Source organism: Heptranchias perlo, chromosome 7, assembly GCF_035084215.1.
Source record: "Heptranchias perlo isolate sHepPer1 chromosome 7, sHepPer1.hap1, whole genome shotgun sequence".
NCBI lineage: Eukaryota > Metazoa > Chordata > Chondrichthyes > Hexanchiformes > Hexanchidae > Heptranchias > Heptranchias perlo.
This window is the reverse complement of record NC_090331.1, coordinates 86296464-86313168: the sequence shown is the minus strand read 5'-3', so window position 1 is coordinate 86313168 and position 16705 is coordinate 86296464. Positions and strand designations below refer to the sequence as shown.

Genomic DNA, 16705 nt, shown 5'->3' with positions numbered 1-16705 from the left:
AGGGCGTGCGGGCCAGCAGACTGTTCCTTGGCCACTGAATTAGCCAGTCTGCGACAGGCACCAGACTGACACAAACAGGACAACTAAGGTCCAGCTTTCCATCGCTGCAATGCGGGGAAAAAAAGCCACGAAAGGACCAGCGGTCAGCACACGGAGAGGTCTCACTCATCCAGTGATCCAAGGGAACGTTGGTTGAGGGGCAGTGTTATTCACAGACATCCCACAACAGTTTCTGCTTTCTGGTTTTTAGATAGTTTTCCTCCTTCCTCACTGATTTTCTTCACTCCCCTCCTGATGGTTTTGGACTACTGTTCTATGGGCACCATTCAGTACCTCACCGTTATTCACCTGTGAACTGTCACAGTGAATGACAGCGGGCTACCAAGCTGAGGAACTCAGGGTGCCAAGGGATATGGAGCAAAGGTGGGTGAATGGAGTTGAGGTACAGATCAGCCATGATCTAATTGAATGGAGGAGCAGGCTCGAGGGGCTAAATGGCCTACTCCTGTTCCTGTGTTTTATCATAGCTGGCCCTTGACCCTATCTGCACACATGCACCTCCAGCACTTGGACTATTGCATGGTGATCAGGAGCAGGAACACCAGCTAATTTTCTCCTCTGAAACCCAGGCCCATTGAGGCACACACCAACAGCACGCTCTGCCTGACATCAGCTGACTTGGCAGTAAACAGGAATCGAACCTGGAACTATTCCACTGCTCTCCTGAACAGCCTTCAACATTGCACCCTCCGGAAACTTCAGCTCATCCAAAACTCTGCTGTCCCTAGCCTAACTCGCACCAAGTCCCACTCACCCATCACCCCTGTGCTCACTGATCTACATTGGCTCCCAGTCCAGCAATGCCTCAAATTTAAAATTCTCATCCTTGTCTTCAAATTCCTCCATGGTCTCCCCCCTCCCTATCTCTAAAACCTCCTCCAGACCTACAACCCTCCGAGGTCTCTGCGATCCTCCTATTCTGGCTTCTTGCGCATCCCCGATTTTCATCGCTCCGCCATTGGCACCCGTGCTTTCAGCTGCCTAGGCCCTAAATACTAAAATTGCCTAGCCACATGGTGAAAGATAGAATACTATAGCCTGGTCCTTAGTTGCTTCCAAATCTTTATTCACAGAGGTTCCCCTTACACATGCACCACACCCAAGCTGAGCTCTCCAATAAAAAGGATACAAGAGAGTCCCCAATTGATACCCACCACCTGAATACAATTAACACTAAATGATATAAATCATACAATTAACATTGAGCTCTGGCATTCCCTCCCTAAATCTCTCTCTCCTCCTTTAAGATGCTCCTTAATACCTACCGACCTTTTGATCACCTGTCCTAATACTTTCTTATGCGGCTCGGTGTCAAATTTTGTCTGATAACGCTCGTGAAGTGCCTTGAGAAGTTTTACTACTTTTATTAAAGGTGCTATTTAAATGCAAGTTGTTGTTACTCTCCTACTCTGAACAGCTCAGTCACTAACTGGACACAATCGAAGGAGTGTTTTGTAGGAAGAAACAATAAAAAAAAAATCAGGGCCAAATTTCCGAGTATGCGTTGCCAGAACTTTGCCAGTCGGCCACGGCAACCATACAGTCGGCAATTTCCCATCAAATTAAACAGCACAATAGTACACAGATTGGGTGATCTCATCGCTGAACACCTCCACTCAGTCCTCAAGTGTGACCCTGACCTGCTGGTCACTTGCCATTTTAATTCTCCGCCCCACTTTCAATCTGACCTCGGCCTCTTATACTGTTCCAATGAAGTGGAGATGCCGGTGATGGACTGGGGTTGACAAATGTAAGGAATCTTACAACACCAGGTTATAGTCCAACTGTTTTATTTGAAAATCACAAGCTTTCGGAGGCTTTCTCCTTCGTCAGGTGCGTTGCCAGCCCAGAACTTTGCCAGTCGGCCGGCAACTCACCTGACGAAGGAGAAAGCCTCCGAAAGCTTGTGATTTTCAAATAAAACAGTTGGACTATAACCTGGTGTTGTAAGATTCCTTACATTGTTCCAATGAAGATCAACGGAAACTTGAGGAACAGCACCTCATCTTTCATTTAGGCACTTTACAACCTTCCAGACTCAACACTGATTTCAATAACTACAGATCATATCCATTGCTCCCATTTTTAAATTTTTTTTGTTTGGTTCTGCTGTTGCTCCTCCAGATCAATCTTTTGTTCTTAATCTGTCCCATTATCATCCTCCTTGTCTTGCACCATCATCCCTTTTGTCATTTACTCACTCGTGCCCTCTACCCGATCACAGACCTTCCCTTTTGTTCTTTCCTCCCCTCCCACCCCTTCCCCGGCTCTGTATTTGCTTAAAAACTTTAATTCTTAACATCTTCCAGTCCTGACGAAAGGTCTTCGACCTGAAACATTAACTCTGTTTCTTTCTCCACAGATGCTGCCTGACTTGCTGAGCTTTTCCAGCATTTTCTGTTTTTATTTCAGATTTCCAGCATCTGCAGTATTCTGCTTTTAAATTAAACAGCACTGCGCACTTGGAAAATCAACCATAATACCTACACTAGGGTTAAACTTACTGCTTTTTTAAGAGGAGCCTTCCCCTCTTTATCAGACTTTCGATACCCCTCTGCTATAATCATTTAAACCTCCTCTCGACCTATCTTTTGTTTCTATACTTGTCCCATTATCAGCTCCATTTGCCATCTGTTTTGTCGTTTAATCACTCCTGCCCTCCACCCTGTCATTCCTGCCCCGCCCCTTTCCCTGGCTCTGTATTTGCTGTTCACCGCGAACATCTTCCAGTTCTGATGAAAGGTCATTGACCTGAAACGTTAACTCTGTTTCTTTCTCCACAGATGCTGCCTGACCTGCTGAGTGTTTCCAGCATTTTCTGTTTTTATTTCAGGATTTCCAGCATCCGCAGTATTTTGCTTTATTTAATCTCTATTTTGCAAAAAGTCTTGTATTTCATTTTTTTTTAAAATTCATCTTGTTCCAAACTTTAAAACGTTGGGCGTCAGAATTCAAGAGCGAGCATCTGATCTTTGGCACTTTGTAAAGTCTTAGTCATGGAAGAATTGGGCAGCAAACAAAAAAAATTACAAGAACTTTTTTTTTTAAAAAGGATTTTTGAGTAGAAAGGAACATCAGTAAGAAGGTAGGAACATCAGTAAGAAGGTAGGAACAGGAGGAAGCCATTCAGCCCCTCGAGCCTGTTCCAGCATTCAATTAGATCATGGCTGATCTGTATCTCAACTTCATTTACCTGCTTTGGTTCCGTAACCCTTACTATCCTTACCTAACAAAAATCTATCAATCTCAGTGAGCTTTGGTACAAGGAGAGCATTGTGACACTATCAAAAAAGCAGGTTATTAGAAAACACAGTTAGAATAATGGACCCAAGTGAATGATGATAGATATAAAGATCGCAGTTACTCCGCTCCTAATACACGATCCTATTAGCTTAAAGCACCAGCCAATGGTTATCCACTTTACTTCACTCCAGCGCTGTGCGTTCCTTACAAGTCAGTCGATAGATCAGTGTGTGATCACCTTAAAAAAAACCACACACCTTTGGGAGAGGAAGGAAATTGGAGCCCGAACACACACGGTGTGATACTTTTAGAAATTTAAACTACATCCATAGACCCTATCACAACCACTATTTGCAGGTAACCCGGGACAATTGGGTCATGGCATTTTAATAAGCAATTGAGAAGATCGCAGAATTGTGAATCGTCTGAGAAATCTCGCCATCAATAGATTGGATCAGTTGATCCTGGTAGTCCACATTACCAACGCCAATCGTAGAGAGCTATTTGGGTACGGCCAATCGTCAATCTGAAGTGGCTGGGCAGCATTGGTATAACAGGTTGGCAGAGGTCAATGTAAGTGAACAGAGAAAAAGAAGTTTCCAACAGATTACACTTTTGTATGTTTTAGTACTTCCCTCAGACGGGGAGACTGTCCATTGAGCTGAAGTATAATCAGGTTCCTTCGAGGTGCGATGCAAAGCCAGTAATTTCCTGCCTCTACAGGCATGACTTTGTTTAAGTGTTATATTCTATAACGTACTCAGGGTAGATCTGGTGTTTCTCAAATATAACGAATATAGTTGGGTTGGAGATATTGTCGACGCAACTGTCGTAGAAGCTGGTGTTCATGCCATCTCTTGAGGGCGGTCGGAGGTAAGACGAACTTCCTTTCACAAACTGCCCCACCAAAACCCGAGCAACAAACATGGTCATCGTGGTTTGCCCGGATCGGCAATAATTATGGGAATAGCACGCATCCCTGGCAAAGTAACTTCCTAAAGAAAGAAAGACAGACTTGCATTTATATAGCCCCTTTCATGACCTCAGGACGTTCCAAAGCACTTTACAGCCAATGAAGTACTTTTTTGAAATATAGTCACTGTTGTAATGTAGGAAACGCAGCAGCCAATTTACGCACAGCAAGCTCCCACAAACAGTAATGTGAAAATGACCAGATAATCTGTTTTGGTTGAAGGATAAATATTGGCCAGGACACCGGGAAGAACTCCCTTGCTCCTCTTCGAAATAGTGCCGTGGGATCTTTTACATCCATCTGAGGGGGGGGGGGGTGCAGATGGGGCTTCGTTTTAACGTCTCATTAGAAAAACGGCACCATGACCTCCTGACTCAGAGGCAAGACTGCTACCCACTGAGCCACAGTTAACTCATTGTAATAGAGTTAGATCAAACCTGATTAACACAAGCCATGAAAGCAGCCACTTTGAAAACCCGTAGGTACCTTTTCCGTAAGCAGTTCCATGAGCACCGCAGATCCTCCAGTCAAAGTTCTGCTGGCAGATGGCGTCAATAATTGAGGCATTTGTGCCGTGGAAAAGCTGCTTCTCCTCCACCAACTTGCCATTGTTGTTCTTCTTCATCTGTTCCTTCTGCCTGACTCAGAAATGCAAGCACAACAGATGTGACTTCACCGCAGGGACAGAGCAGCTCACCGAGAGACGCAAACTCCATTCTCACCACGCTTCACCGCAGGGACAGAGCAGCTCACCGAGAGACGCAAACTCCATTCTCACCACGCTTCACCGCAGGGACAGAGCAGCTCACCGAGAGACGCAAACTCCATTCTCACCACGCTTCACCGCAGGGACAGAGCAGCTCACCGAGAGACGCAAACTCCATTCTCACCACGCTTCACCGCAGGGACAGAGCAGCTCACCGAGAGACGCAAACTCCATTCTCACCACGCTTCACGCTAAAAATGTTCACCAATGACCACTGAAATAGTCATATTTTGGAGCCTGGTTCGTACAGAAGGCCCTGGGTTTCTTTTCAGTATTGAAGAGGAAGCTACAACTGGCCTCAGTACCCACTGCATAGGGAGGAGAGGGCGAAGAGGATAAATTAACACGGGGTTGCTGCTGCTGGTTGCTGGCCGGTAATCCATGTCGGACTGGGTCGGGCGGGGATAGGGTCGGGCTCGGGTCTCGTACCCGCTCACAGTCAAATATCCCACTGACACTCACCGTCTAGATTGACATGAAGAATGGCAGTTTCCTGGGGGCACCCAGGAAACTGCCCCCAGAATGAATCACCCCTTCAGGGCAGATGGGAAGGAAACTGATAATAGAAAAAACATGCAGCTTACAAACCATTGAAAGACTTCCCACAGGGCCAGGTTTTGGATTCGTTCAATTTTCCGGATCACACTGTTCCGCATAGTTCGCTGAAAGAGGGACTGCACTTGTTTATATTCATCCGAAGACTCGGACACTGAAATAAGCTGCAGAGAGACGGTTATCAGTCAGAATCACGGAGCAACAGGTCATCTAAACATTTTCAAATACAACGAGTTTGAAATGATGCTGAGAATTAACTCAAGCTTGTTTCCATTCCAATCTTGTCCGGGTGTAAAGATCTAACCCTTCATGTAACGTTGATTAGGTTTATGGTGTTGTCCTGCTCAGTCAGATGACCATGCTGCAGAATCAATGTTATTCCACATTGTACCTGGTTTAAACAGCCTTCCTTTGCCCAACGTAAAGCACATACCAGCGTTCCCGATTGGTTTGATACCTACATATCCCTTTGTAGCCTTAAACTTTGCTGTGTACCCCTCTCCCCCACCAATCCAAAGCCCCCCTACCTGGCAAGGTACCTCCCAGGCCCAACAGCCTGTTGACACTCACCTTTTGACACACTAAAGAATGATAACTTGAGCGAGGTTTGGGGAACTGCAGTTACCGTGGAACCATACCTCAGTGGGAATCAGTAGAGGAGGGGAGGAGGAGAGATAACAGGGGGGTGGGGAGACTTGGAGGAGTAAAATGAATCTCCAGGCTTTGATAATGGGTTACTTATCAGGAAGGGAACAGATTAAATCCAGGGGATAGGAACTGTCCCCATACTGTCACCTAACATTACTCAAAGTCAACAATTCATTTCAATAACTTTACACCTTACTAACTTTTCCCTTACTAAGGGAAGCAATTTGCTGTAATTCAACATCCTCTGATAAACCTTAGGCATTTCTTCACTTACCACCCGTAGCGCAATTTTCTGCCAACATAACACCGTTTTACTTAAAAAGTCCCAACGGCAAATAGACTTAAGAGAGAGCACATTATCAACATACTCAGCACACAGCATCAGGGGCCAAGTGGGTATTCTGAGCAGGAGCTGGAGAGAAAGACCAGCATGGAGAACCCAAGAGGATAGTGGGCGGTGTTACGGGAGAGAGACACTGATACCATGCGGATCGATTCATGAACTGCAACCTACATGGACTCTAACTTATCTGGAACTCCAGCCCCACAACCCTCCGGGAACTCTGCATTCATCCAATTCTGACCTCTTATGCCTCACCTATTACCTTCGCCCCACCATTGGCAGCCATGTCTAGGCCCTCAGCTCTGGAATTCCCACCCTAAACCTCTCCACCTCTCTCTCCTCCTTTAAGACGCTCCTTAAAACCTAGTTCTTTGGTCACCTGCCCTAATATCTCCTTATGTGACTCAGTGTCAAATTTTTTTTGATAACGCTCCTGTGAAGTGCCTTGAGACATTTTACTATGATAAAGGCGCTATATAAATGCAGGTTGCTGTTGTTGAACTCCACTGCCCGGATCCTATCCTATCATTCCTGTCACCTCTGACCTCCCCGAGGCTTTGATTCCGCGCAGTCATTAACAAATCCCTCCATTGCCTTGCTCTGTCCTAGTTCCTCAAAATCTTCCAGCTCTATGTTGCAGCTCGTACCGTCCGCTCTTCCGAGTCCAGTCACCTTTAGCCATCACATCGCCATCCTCTGGAATTCTCTTCCCGAACCAATCTGCCTTGCTCCATCTTTTTCCACCTTCAAAATCCTCCTCAAAATCTACTTCTTCAACTGTGTCTTTGACCTCCTCCCTTAAACATACCCCTAATACTTTGAGTCAGAAGGTTGCAGGTTCGAGTCCCACTCCAGAGACAAAATCTAGGCTGACACTCCAGCGCAGTACTGAGGGAGTGCTGCACTGTCAGAGGTGCAGTCTTTCGGATGAGATGTTAAACCGAGGCCCCTTCTCAGGGGACGTAAAAGTTCCCATGACACAATATCGAAGAAGGCAGGGGAGCAGGGGTGTCCTGGTCAACATTTATCACTTAACCAACACCACTAAAACAGGATCTGGTCATTATCACATTACTGTTCGTGGGACCTTGCTGTGTGCAAATTGGCTGCCATTCTTCCTACATTACAACAGTGACTACAGTTCGCTGTAAAGCACTTTGGGACATCCTGAGGACGTGAAAGGACGTATAAATGCAAGTCTACCTTTCTTTTTCTTTATTACAACTCTAAGTACACTCTTGTGAAGGACTTTGGAATATCTCCCCATGTAAAGGCACAGTGTGATAGTAAATTATTCTTGTTGTTGACACAGCAAGATCTGGCCTGACCAACACTGCAGTTGCACTCATGTTTGTCGGCAGTTTCTGCCACAACAAATCACTTGTCCTCCATAACAGCTCACAATGATTGACAGGTCTATCTTTGTAATTCTATGTAGGTCTGCCTTTGGGCCACTGTCTTCTCCAACAAGAAGAATGATGGAGTTGAAGAAATACTTAGAAGTTACAACACGGAATCAGGCCGTTCGGCCCAACCAATCCATGTCGGTGTTTACCCTCCGCTCAAGCAAATTGTTCTAATCACATTTACCCACCCTGTTCCCATATCCCTTCAGCCCCTTTTCCTTCATCCACCTATCCAATCTAATCTTGAATGTTAAAGCCAATAGATAATACAGGTAAAAGTGTTGAGATTTGAACAACCTTGATTGGTATATCCCAGCTGGAACATTGGGATGGAAAAGCAATTTGATGCAAGAGGCCTCTGTATTTTGAAGTTATAACTTCTGTAATGTGTGAGCAGCATTTCTTATTCTGTGGAACTGATGATCATTGTGAGCTGTTACGTAGGACAAGTGATTTGTTGTGGCAAAAACTGCCGACAAACATGAGTGCAACTGCAGTGTTGGTCAGGCCAGATCTTGCTGCGTCAACAACAAGAATAATTTACTATCACACTGTGCCTTTACATGGGGAAATATTCCAAAGTCCTTCGCAAGATTGTACTTGGAGTTGTAAGAAAGAAAAAGAAAGAAAGGTAGACTTGCATTTATACAGCGCCTTGCACGCCCTCAGGATGTCCCAAAGCACTTTACAGCCAATGAAGAACTTTATGAAATGTAGCCACTGTTGTAATGTAGGAAACTCGGCAGCCGATTTGCGCACAGCAAGGTCCCACAGTGATAAAGAGTAGAAATTAGGGCTTAAAGAGCACAATTTAAGAAGTGAATGAATAGAATGTATGGATTGAATGGGTAGAATTTAAGGATTGATGAAAGAGTAGAAATTAAGTAGCGAAACAATAGAATTTTAAGAGATGAATTAATACCATTTAAGCAGTGAAGGATGAGTAGAACTGAGGCGGAGAAGGGGCAGAACTGAGGCGGAGAAGGGGCAGAACTGAGGCGGAGAAGGGGCAGAACTTAAAGAATGAATGGGTAGAGCTTTAAGCAGTGACTGAATAGATTTTAGCAAATGCAAGTTTTTCCAAAGGCCTTAGGGGAGAAATTCCTGCTGATGATGTTCTCGTACGAATGCTTAGCAATTCTAACAACGGCAATAATTCAATTATGTTAAACAGGTAACGAACCTCCGTTAAAATAGTTGAGCAAAGAATTTGATACAAGCACACTCGGCATAATGTAGAATACCTTTAGCAATATAAAGCTCTCCCCTCGTGACATCACTGCCAGCTAAATCACTCTACCTGATATCCCATGTCTGATTTAGCTGATTTATCCCAGTGTGCTGGAATGCATTTGCCTTGAGTGATGCCGGATCCTCCCTGTTCAGACTTTCCTTGGCTGGAAAAGCAAAAGAGTCATTAAGGATCTACCTCACTGTCATTAATGGAGCTTCACTCTAAGGACTATGAGGTTTGGGTGCTCCCGCCCTAGTTTTCAATTATATATTAGTTAAAAGGAGAATATTTTATTTTGAAAATGATATACAATTTGCCATCCAACTTACTTCCTGTCCTACTAAAATGAAATCATGAATGTAGACAACGGATGCAAGCAAGCAAAAGGTGTCAGCCGGACTCAGTGGTAGCACTCTCGCCTCGGAGTCAGAAGATTGTGGGTTCAAGTCTTGAGACTTGAGCACAAAATCTAAGCTGACACTCCAGTGCAGTACTGAGGAAGTACTGCACTGCCGGAGGCGCCGTCTTTAGGATGAGACGTTAAACCAAGGCCCCGTCTACCTTCTCAGGTGGACGTAAAAGATCCCGTGGCACTATTCGAAGGCGAGCAGGAGAGTTCTCCCCGGTGTCCTGGCCAATATTTATCCCTCAACCAACATCACTAAAAACAGATTATCTGGTCATTATCACATTCCTCTTTGTGGGATCTTGCTATGTGCAAATTGGCTGCTGCCTTTCCTACTTTACAACAGTGACTACACTTCAAAAGTACCTCAATGGCTGTAAAGCGCTTTGGGACATCCTGAGGTTGTGAAAGACACTATATAAATGCAAGTTCATTCTAATACTGGTGTCACTTCATGATGTCACAGGATGGGGGGGGGATGGGTGGGGGAGAGCGCAAGTTCCACCCTAAATATCTGCTGTCCCTAACTGAAAGTTTCTAAAATCTAAAACAGGGTGGAGAGAACCAACAGAGACACTGGTTAGTGTACAGGTACGGTCCCCACCACTTATAGCGGGCGCATTGGTGCTAATGCGACTTGTCCATTACACATGGTGGACGGTTCACATGTTCAAAAAGTTCTGACACTAATTAAACCTTGAAATGGACAAAACAAATTCCTTCATGAGAACCTGTGCATAGTGCCATAGGTAGTTTGCGTAGAAAGTATCTGTATCACTTGTTTGCTGTAACTTTCTTCTCTCACAGTGATTGCCTGCATAAGAACAGCAGAGGCAGTTGCAACAGCAGAGGAACTTGAACTCCACTGAAGCTCAGCAAGGGGAGAAGATGACAAACAAATACCAAAGATAAAAATTGTCTATTATAAAAGCCTAGTTGGATCAGCTGCACCTGAACTGCTTGGTTCGGTTATTGTCATAAAGAAAAGAAAGAACTTGTATTTATATAGCGCCTTTCATGACCTCAGGACGTCCTGAAGTGACGAAGAACCAACTACTGCTTTTGAAGTGTAGTCACTGTTGTGATATAGGAAACACGGCAGCCAATTTGCACACAGCAAGATCCCACAAACAGCAATGTGATAATGACCAGATAATCTGTTTTTAAATAATGTTGGTTGAGGGATAAATATTGGCCTGGACACCAGGGAGAACTCCTTTGCTCTTCTTCGAAATAGTGCCATGCGATCTTTTACATCCACCCAAGAGAACAGGCGTCTCATCCGAAAGACGGCATCTCCATCAATGTTGCCCTTCCTCCATACTGCACTGGGAGTGTCAGCCTGGACTATATGCTCAAGTCTCTGGAGCGGGACTTGGAACCCACAACCTTCTGACTCAGAGGCACGAGTGCTACCACTGAGCCACGGCTGATACTAATTAATCATTTGATCAGGCAATTGAGCAAGTCCTGAGAGACACATATAAGACAGTAATCAGTGTAGAAAATAAGGAGTATGAACTTCAAGTTTTGCTGCAACAACAGAGCAAGGGGGTTTAGGTCAAATTGGTGAAAGACAAATTTAGAACCAATGTCAGGAAAATCTTTTCACATGAAGAATGATGGATCAACATTTGGAATCGATTCATAACTAGGTCAATGCAGGCAAAAGCTTGGAGCCATTTAAGAAGCAGTCAGATACTGTCGGTTTCTCGGGATGATTGAGCTAACATGGTGCCCCATGACCTTCCTCATCTGTAGTTATCTCTTAAGTGACACGGACTATACTCGAAAGCCTCCTTGGATAGGCCAGGTGTTACATGTTATAATTGGTTAGCCAAAGAAGGACTGAATACTTTTAGTTCCTTATGAACTTTATTTGCTAGGATTCACATTACACCCAATGCATCCCTCACACACAAACCCACAATCTCTCCCCAAGCTTATTCCCTTCTTTATGGGAGCCAGAGAGTTCCCAATTGCTCATGCACCTGAACTTAATCATTCATCAATTGATGCAATTCATTTATAGACAATTAACATTACATACTTTTGTATCTGACTGTCCACATCCTGTTCAGAGATGAACTTCGGCCTCCTCCGGACTTCTCTCTGTGTGCCGACTCGCAAGTTTTTTTGACACATTTCTAAATGGAAGGGCCGGTGGGGGGGGAATGGAGACAGAATTTAGACAGTGATCGTCTTTTTCTCAGAGGAAAAAAAACTTGTAAGTTTCATTTTTTTTTAGAAACGTTTTCTGTATGTCAGATAATTGAAACCAGTTTCCTGAAAGTACCTTTAAAGTTCAGCAAATACTGGTGTTTTCCTGCACTGAATTCCACTTTCCCATTGCTGTCTGCCAAATATGCCTTCTCCAGGTCTATGGATGTTGTGCTGGCAGCTCTGTGCACCTCTCCCTGTTAAACAGAATGTAATCTGTCAGTCAGCAGGCTCAGAAATCATAGGGTAAGATCAGCGAGGCTGTGCTCCCAGCACGAGCCTCACTTTATGGGAGGGCTGGTCAGTGATTGGTGCTAAGCTGTTTCAGTACTATCTCCAATCTGTGCTCCTATCTGGGGAGGCTTCATGCTAGAGCACAACCTTGGTGAATTTATCCTCATATCTGCAAAGAGAAGGATCTGCATCCTTCTGACAGCAATAGGTAATAATATGAAATAGGTAATAATATGACGCTGGGCGGGGCTCTAGGTTATAATAATACACCAAACAGATTTCTATGTAATAACACGACACTACGCAGGTCTCTCGATAGTAACACGACACTACGCAGGTCTCTCGATAGTAACACGACACTACGCAGGTCTCTCGATAGTAACACGACACTACGCAGGTCTCTCGATAGTAACACGACACTACGCAGGTCTCTCGATAGTAACACGACACTACGCAGGTCTCTCGATAGTAACACGACACTACGCAGGTCTCTCGATAGTAACACGACACTACGCAGGTCTCTCGATAGTAACACGACACTTTGCAGGTCTCTCGATAGCAACACGACGCTACGCAGGTCTCTCGATAGTAACACGACGCTACGCAGGTCTCTCGATAGTAACACGACACTACGCAGGTCTCTCGATAGTAACACGACACTTTGCAGGTCTCTCGATAGTAACACGACACTACGTAGGGCTGGTATGTCATGAGATGCATGGAAAGTACATGGATCTTCAGCAAGAATTTCGCCCTCCCCATTTGATCGATCCTTTTCTGAAGCCACTGATATTTGCTGAGGTTTTGGCACCGGCCCCCCTCCACTAATTTGCACGAGTGACCACTCTTTGTGTGTGAGCCTCAACAGAGAGTGTCGGCAGGTTATCTGTTTGTGTATGTGTGAGTGGAGAGGGGAAGGGGAGAGCGTTACAGTCAAATCTGAATTTGTCCTTATCTAATTGACAATTTAAGTGCTCCCACTGAATTCCCTGGACAAACCAGGGGTCAAACTTGGGACTTTCCTGGCCTGCACAGCTTTAACCTTGAACCACCATTGGAAATTCTGTTTGAAGTTCTGAAACTAGAACACTTCCAGCATTTAAAAAAAGTTATAATTCCTTCCGCCGGGCACTAGCTTCCATTTGGGCACAGAGCACCCAACAATGCCTGTTCATAGGAGTTACATCCACTGTTTACTGATGCAGAGTGTTTCTAAGCCCCAAGAGGAATATCAAATGTCATTTTATTTATTTATGGGTTGAATTAAATCCCATCTGGGTGAGGTGGTAAAGGAGAGTTCTGTCTCTCTATTTCAATTTTATCCAATGTAACCACCTATGTCTGGAGGTACTTCTGAAAATTGCCTCACTGGAACATAGAAACATAGGATTAGGAGTAGACCATTCAGCCCCTCAAGCCTGTTCCGCCATTCAATTAGATCATGGCTTGATCTGTACCTTAACTCTATTTACCCGCCTTGGTTCCGTAACCCTTAATACAATTACCGAACAAAAATCTATCAATCTCGGTTTTGAAATTTTCAATTGACCCCCAGCCTCAACAGCTTTGTTTTGAGCAGGGGGCGGGGAAGAGTTCCAGATTCCCACTAACCTTTGTGTGAAGAAGTCTTCCTGACATCACCCCTGAATGGCTTAGCTCTAATTTTAAGGTTATGTCCCCTTGTTCTGGACTCTTCCACCAGAGGAAATAGTTTCTTCCTCTCTACCCTATCAAATCCTTTAATCATCTTAAACACCTCAATTAGATCACCCCTTAATCTTCTATACTCAAGGGAATACAAGCCTAGTCTACGCAACCTGTCCTCACAATTTCCCTTTTAGCCCTGGTATCATTCTGGTACATCTGCACTGCACCCCCTCCAAGGCCAATATATTCTTCCTGAGGTGCGGTGCCCAGAACTGAATGTAATACTCCAGATGAGGTCTAACTAGAGCTTTATCATAGAATGATACAGCACAGGAGGAGGTCATCTGGCCCATCGTGCCTGCCAGCTCTTTGAAAGAGTTATCCAATTAGTCCCATTCGCCTGCCTTTTCACATTGCCCTGTAAATTTTTCCCTTTCAAGTATTTATCCAATTCCCCTTTGAAAGTTATTATTGAATCTGCTTCCACCGCCCTTTCAGGCAGTGCATTCCAGATCTTAATTACTCGCTGAGTAAAAACAATTCTCCTCATCTTGCCTCTTTTGCCAAATACCTTAAATCTGTGTCCTCTGGTGACTGACCCTTCTGTCACTGGAAACAGCTTCTCCTTATTTACCTTATCAAAACCCTTTTTTGAACACCTCTATCAAATCTCCCCTTAACCTTCTCTGTTCTAAGGAGAACAACCCCAGTTTCTCCAATCTCTCCACATGACTGAATTTCCTCAGCCCTGGTACCATTCTAGTAAATCTTTTCTGCACCCTCTCTAAGGCCTTGATATCCTTCCTAAAGTGTGGTGCCCAGAACTGGACACAATACTCCAGCTGTCGCCTAACCAGTGATTTATAAAAGGTTTGGCATAACTTCCTTGCTTTTGTACTCTATGGGCTCGATTTTCCAGTTAAGTAGTGCTTGCGTTGGGGGGGCTCCGAAAATCAGGGAAATCCCCAGCGGGTTCGGAACTGGCTCCAACCTACAGACTTCCGGGTTCCCCACCGACGCATCTGGGCGCGCACACACCTCACAAATGCGGAAATCCCACTGGCAATTAAAGCCGGCGGAATGATAGTTAAAGAGATTTATTTAGGTATTTGAAGTACTTAATTTTGTCCACATTAAGGCAGTCGTCCAATTTTCAAACATCCTCAGCGTGTTTCCCGTGCTGTGGAAACACTCCATGTTCTACAAGATGTGTTTCAGCCATCAGCCAGGTGGACTTCAAATGCTTGTTTGACAGATGGGGATAAAAGGTGAGTTATTGCTGCAGGGCACTCAGTTCTTTCACACAAACTTTTGGCTGCGAGATCTTTGCGTTGTCACTGAAAATTCTTACTTTGCACTCACAATTCTGCTGTTCACACATATTTAACAACTTTTCGGACCCCCTCAAACTCACACCACCAGGGAGGCGCCATGGCTGGATTCATCAGTACATCAGAGGACGAGCAACATCACCATCCTCACCAGGGATGTCGTGCACTTCCGCCACTTGCAGCTCCACAGCGACCTGCACAAGAGCACAGAGGGCAAAAACAGAGAGAGCGACGTCGCAGGAGGCACTAACCTCGCCACAGGGTCTACAGACCGAGGCTCAGCTTCCTGGACCTCTCTGAGGAGCAGTGCGTACAGAGGCTCAGAGTTAGTCGCCAGGTAGTCGCAGATGTCTGCAGCCTCCTTCATGCCGAGCTGCTCCCAGCTGGGCCGAGCGGCATCTCATTACCTGTTGCTGTCAAAGTCACCACTGCCCTCAACTTCTTCACCTCCGGATCATTCCAGGGTGCCACTGGCGACATTGCCGGGGTCTCTCAGTCATCTGCAGGTCACCGACGGCTTGTTTCACAGAGCCTCGCAGCACGTCAACTTCCCCATGGTCGACCTCAGCCAGACGAAGAGGACAGTGGGATTCCACTCTGTGGCTGGCTTCCGACGGGTGCAGGATGCAATCGATTACACCCATATAGCAATACGAGCACCTCTACACGAGCCAGGACTGTTCATCAACAGAAAGGGCTATCACTCCATCAACACTCAATCCGTATGTGACCACCGCAAAAGATTCCTTCACATGCTCCAGATTCCCTGGCAGCTGCCATGATTCCTTCATTCTGAGGAATCCATCATCCCACCCCTCACCAAACACCCTTAAGGGCTGGCTCCTCGGGTACAAGGGATACCCCCTGCACACATGGCTCATGACACCTCTGAGAAACCACATCACCGAGCAACAGCATCAATATAACGACAGCCACATCGCCACCAGGTCTACAATTGAGGATGCTATAGGGCTGCTCAAGATGTGATTTAGGTGCCTTGACAATGGGGGAGCGCTTCAATACACACCAGAGTGCGACGCATTATAGTCGTCTGTTGTGTCCTGCACAACATGGCACAAGAGAAAGGGGTGCCGCTTGAGGCCCCATCCACATCTGCCACCCACATTGAGGAGGAGGAGGAGGAACCCATGGGCAGAGCAGCAGCTCACCTGGCTGCTCATGAGGCCAGGGAGTCACTGATATGTGAACGGTTCTCCTAACATCAGACAGTGTGAAGAGTCCAGCCCTCAGGCCACCTGGAAAGAGCAGCACCCACACCAGGCCACCCACCCCTCCCTGCACAAAACAGTCCTGCAACTACACATATACCCACTGTAAAGTGACCCAATGGGTGGCATCAAGTGTCACCGTTCATGGTGAACCTCATGAAAGGATTCTATCACAAAAACCAGTCAAGAATGGGCAAGACGTGGCAGTAGTGGTGACAATCATAAAAATATTGTGACTAACAAAAAGCAAATATAAATGAAAAACATGATGGTCTGTCTAACACCCTTCGTGATCACAAGACCTTCTCCTTTCTCTTACAACTTACAGGTGTTTCCCCTGTGGCTGCAGCAGAGGTAGTGGCAGGTTGCTCATGTTCATGCCCTGACCGATTAGATGCTTTGGTGCCCGG

The 16705-nt window shown here is 45.5% G+C and overlaps 1 protein-coding gene across 1 annotated transcript in view; it reads right to left on the bottom strand.

The window, feature by feature from the left end:
- Positions 1 to 1980: 1980 nt before the first annotated feature.
- The window catches only part of parp12a (poly (ADP-ribose) polymerase family, member 12a), a 31681-nt gene continuing 16956 nt past the window's right edge, over positions 1981 to 16705 (bottom strand). Inside the window, exons 7-12 of the mRNA XM_067988046.1 lie at positions 11931 to 12051; positions 11685 to 11781; positions 9295 to 9391; positions 5631 to 5761; positions 4763 to 4914; positions 1981 to 4298 (exon numbers count right to left, since the gene is read on the bottom strand). Of these exons, the coding sequence (XP_067844147.1) occupies positions 4039 to 4298; positions 4763 to 4914; positions 5631 to 5761; positions 9295 to 9391; positions 11685 to 11781; positions 11931 to 12051 (858 nt within the window). The 3' untranslated portion in view covers positions 1981 to 4038. The remainder of the gene's footprint in view (positions 4299 to 4762; positions 4915 to 5630; positions 5762 to 9294; positions 9392 to 11684; positions 11782 to 11930; positions 12052 to 16705) is intronic.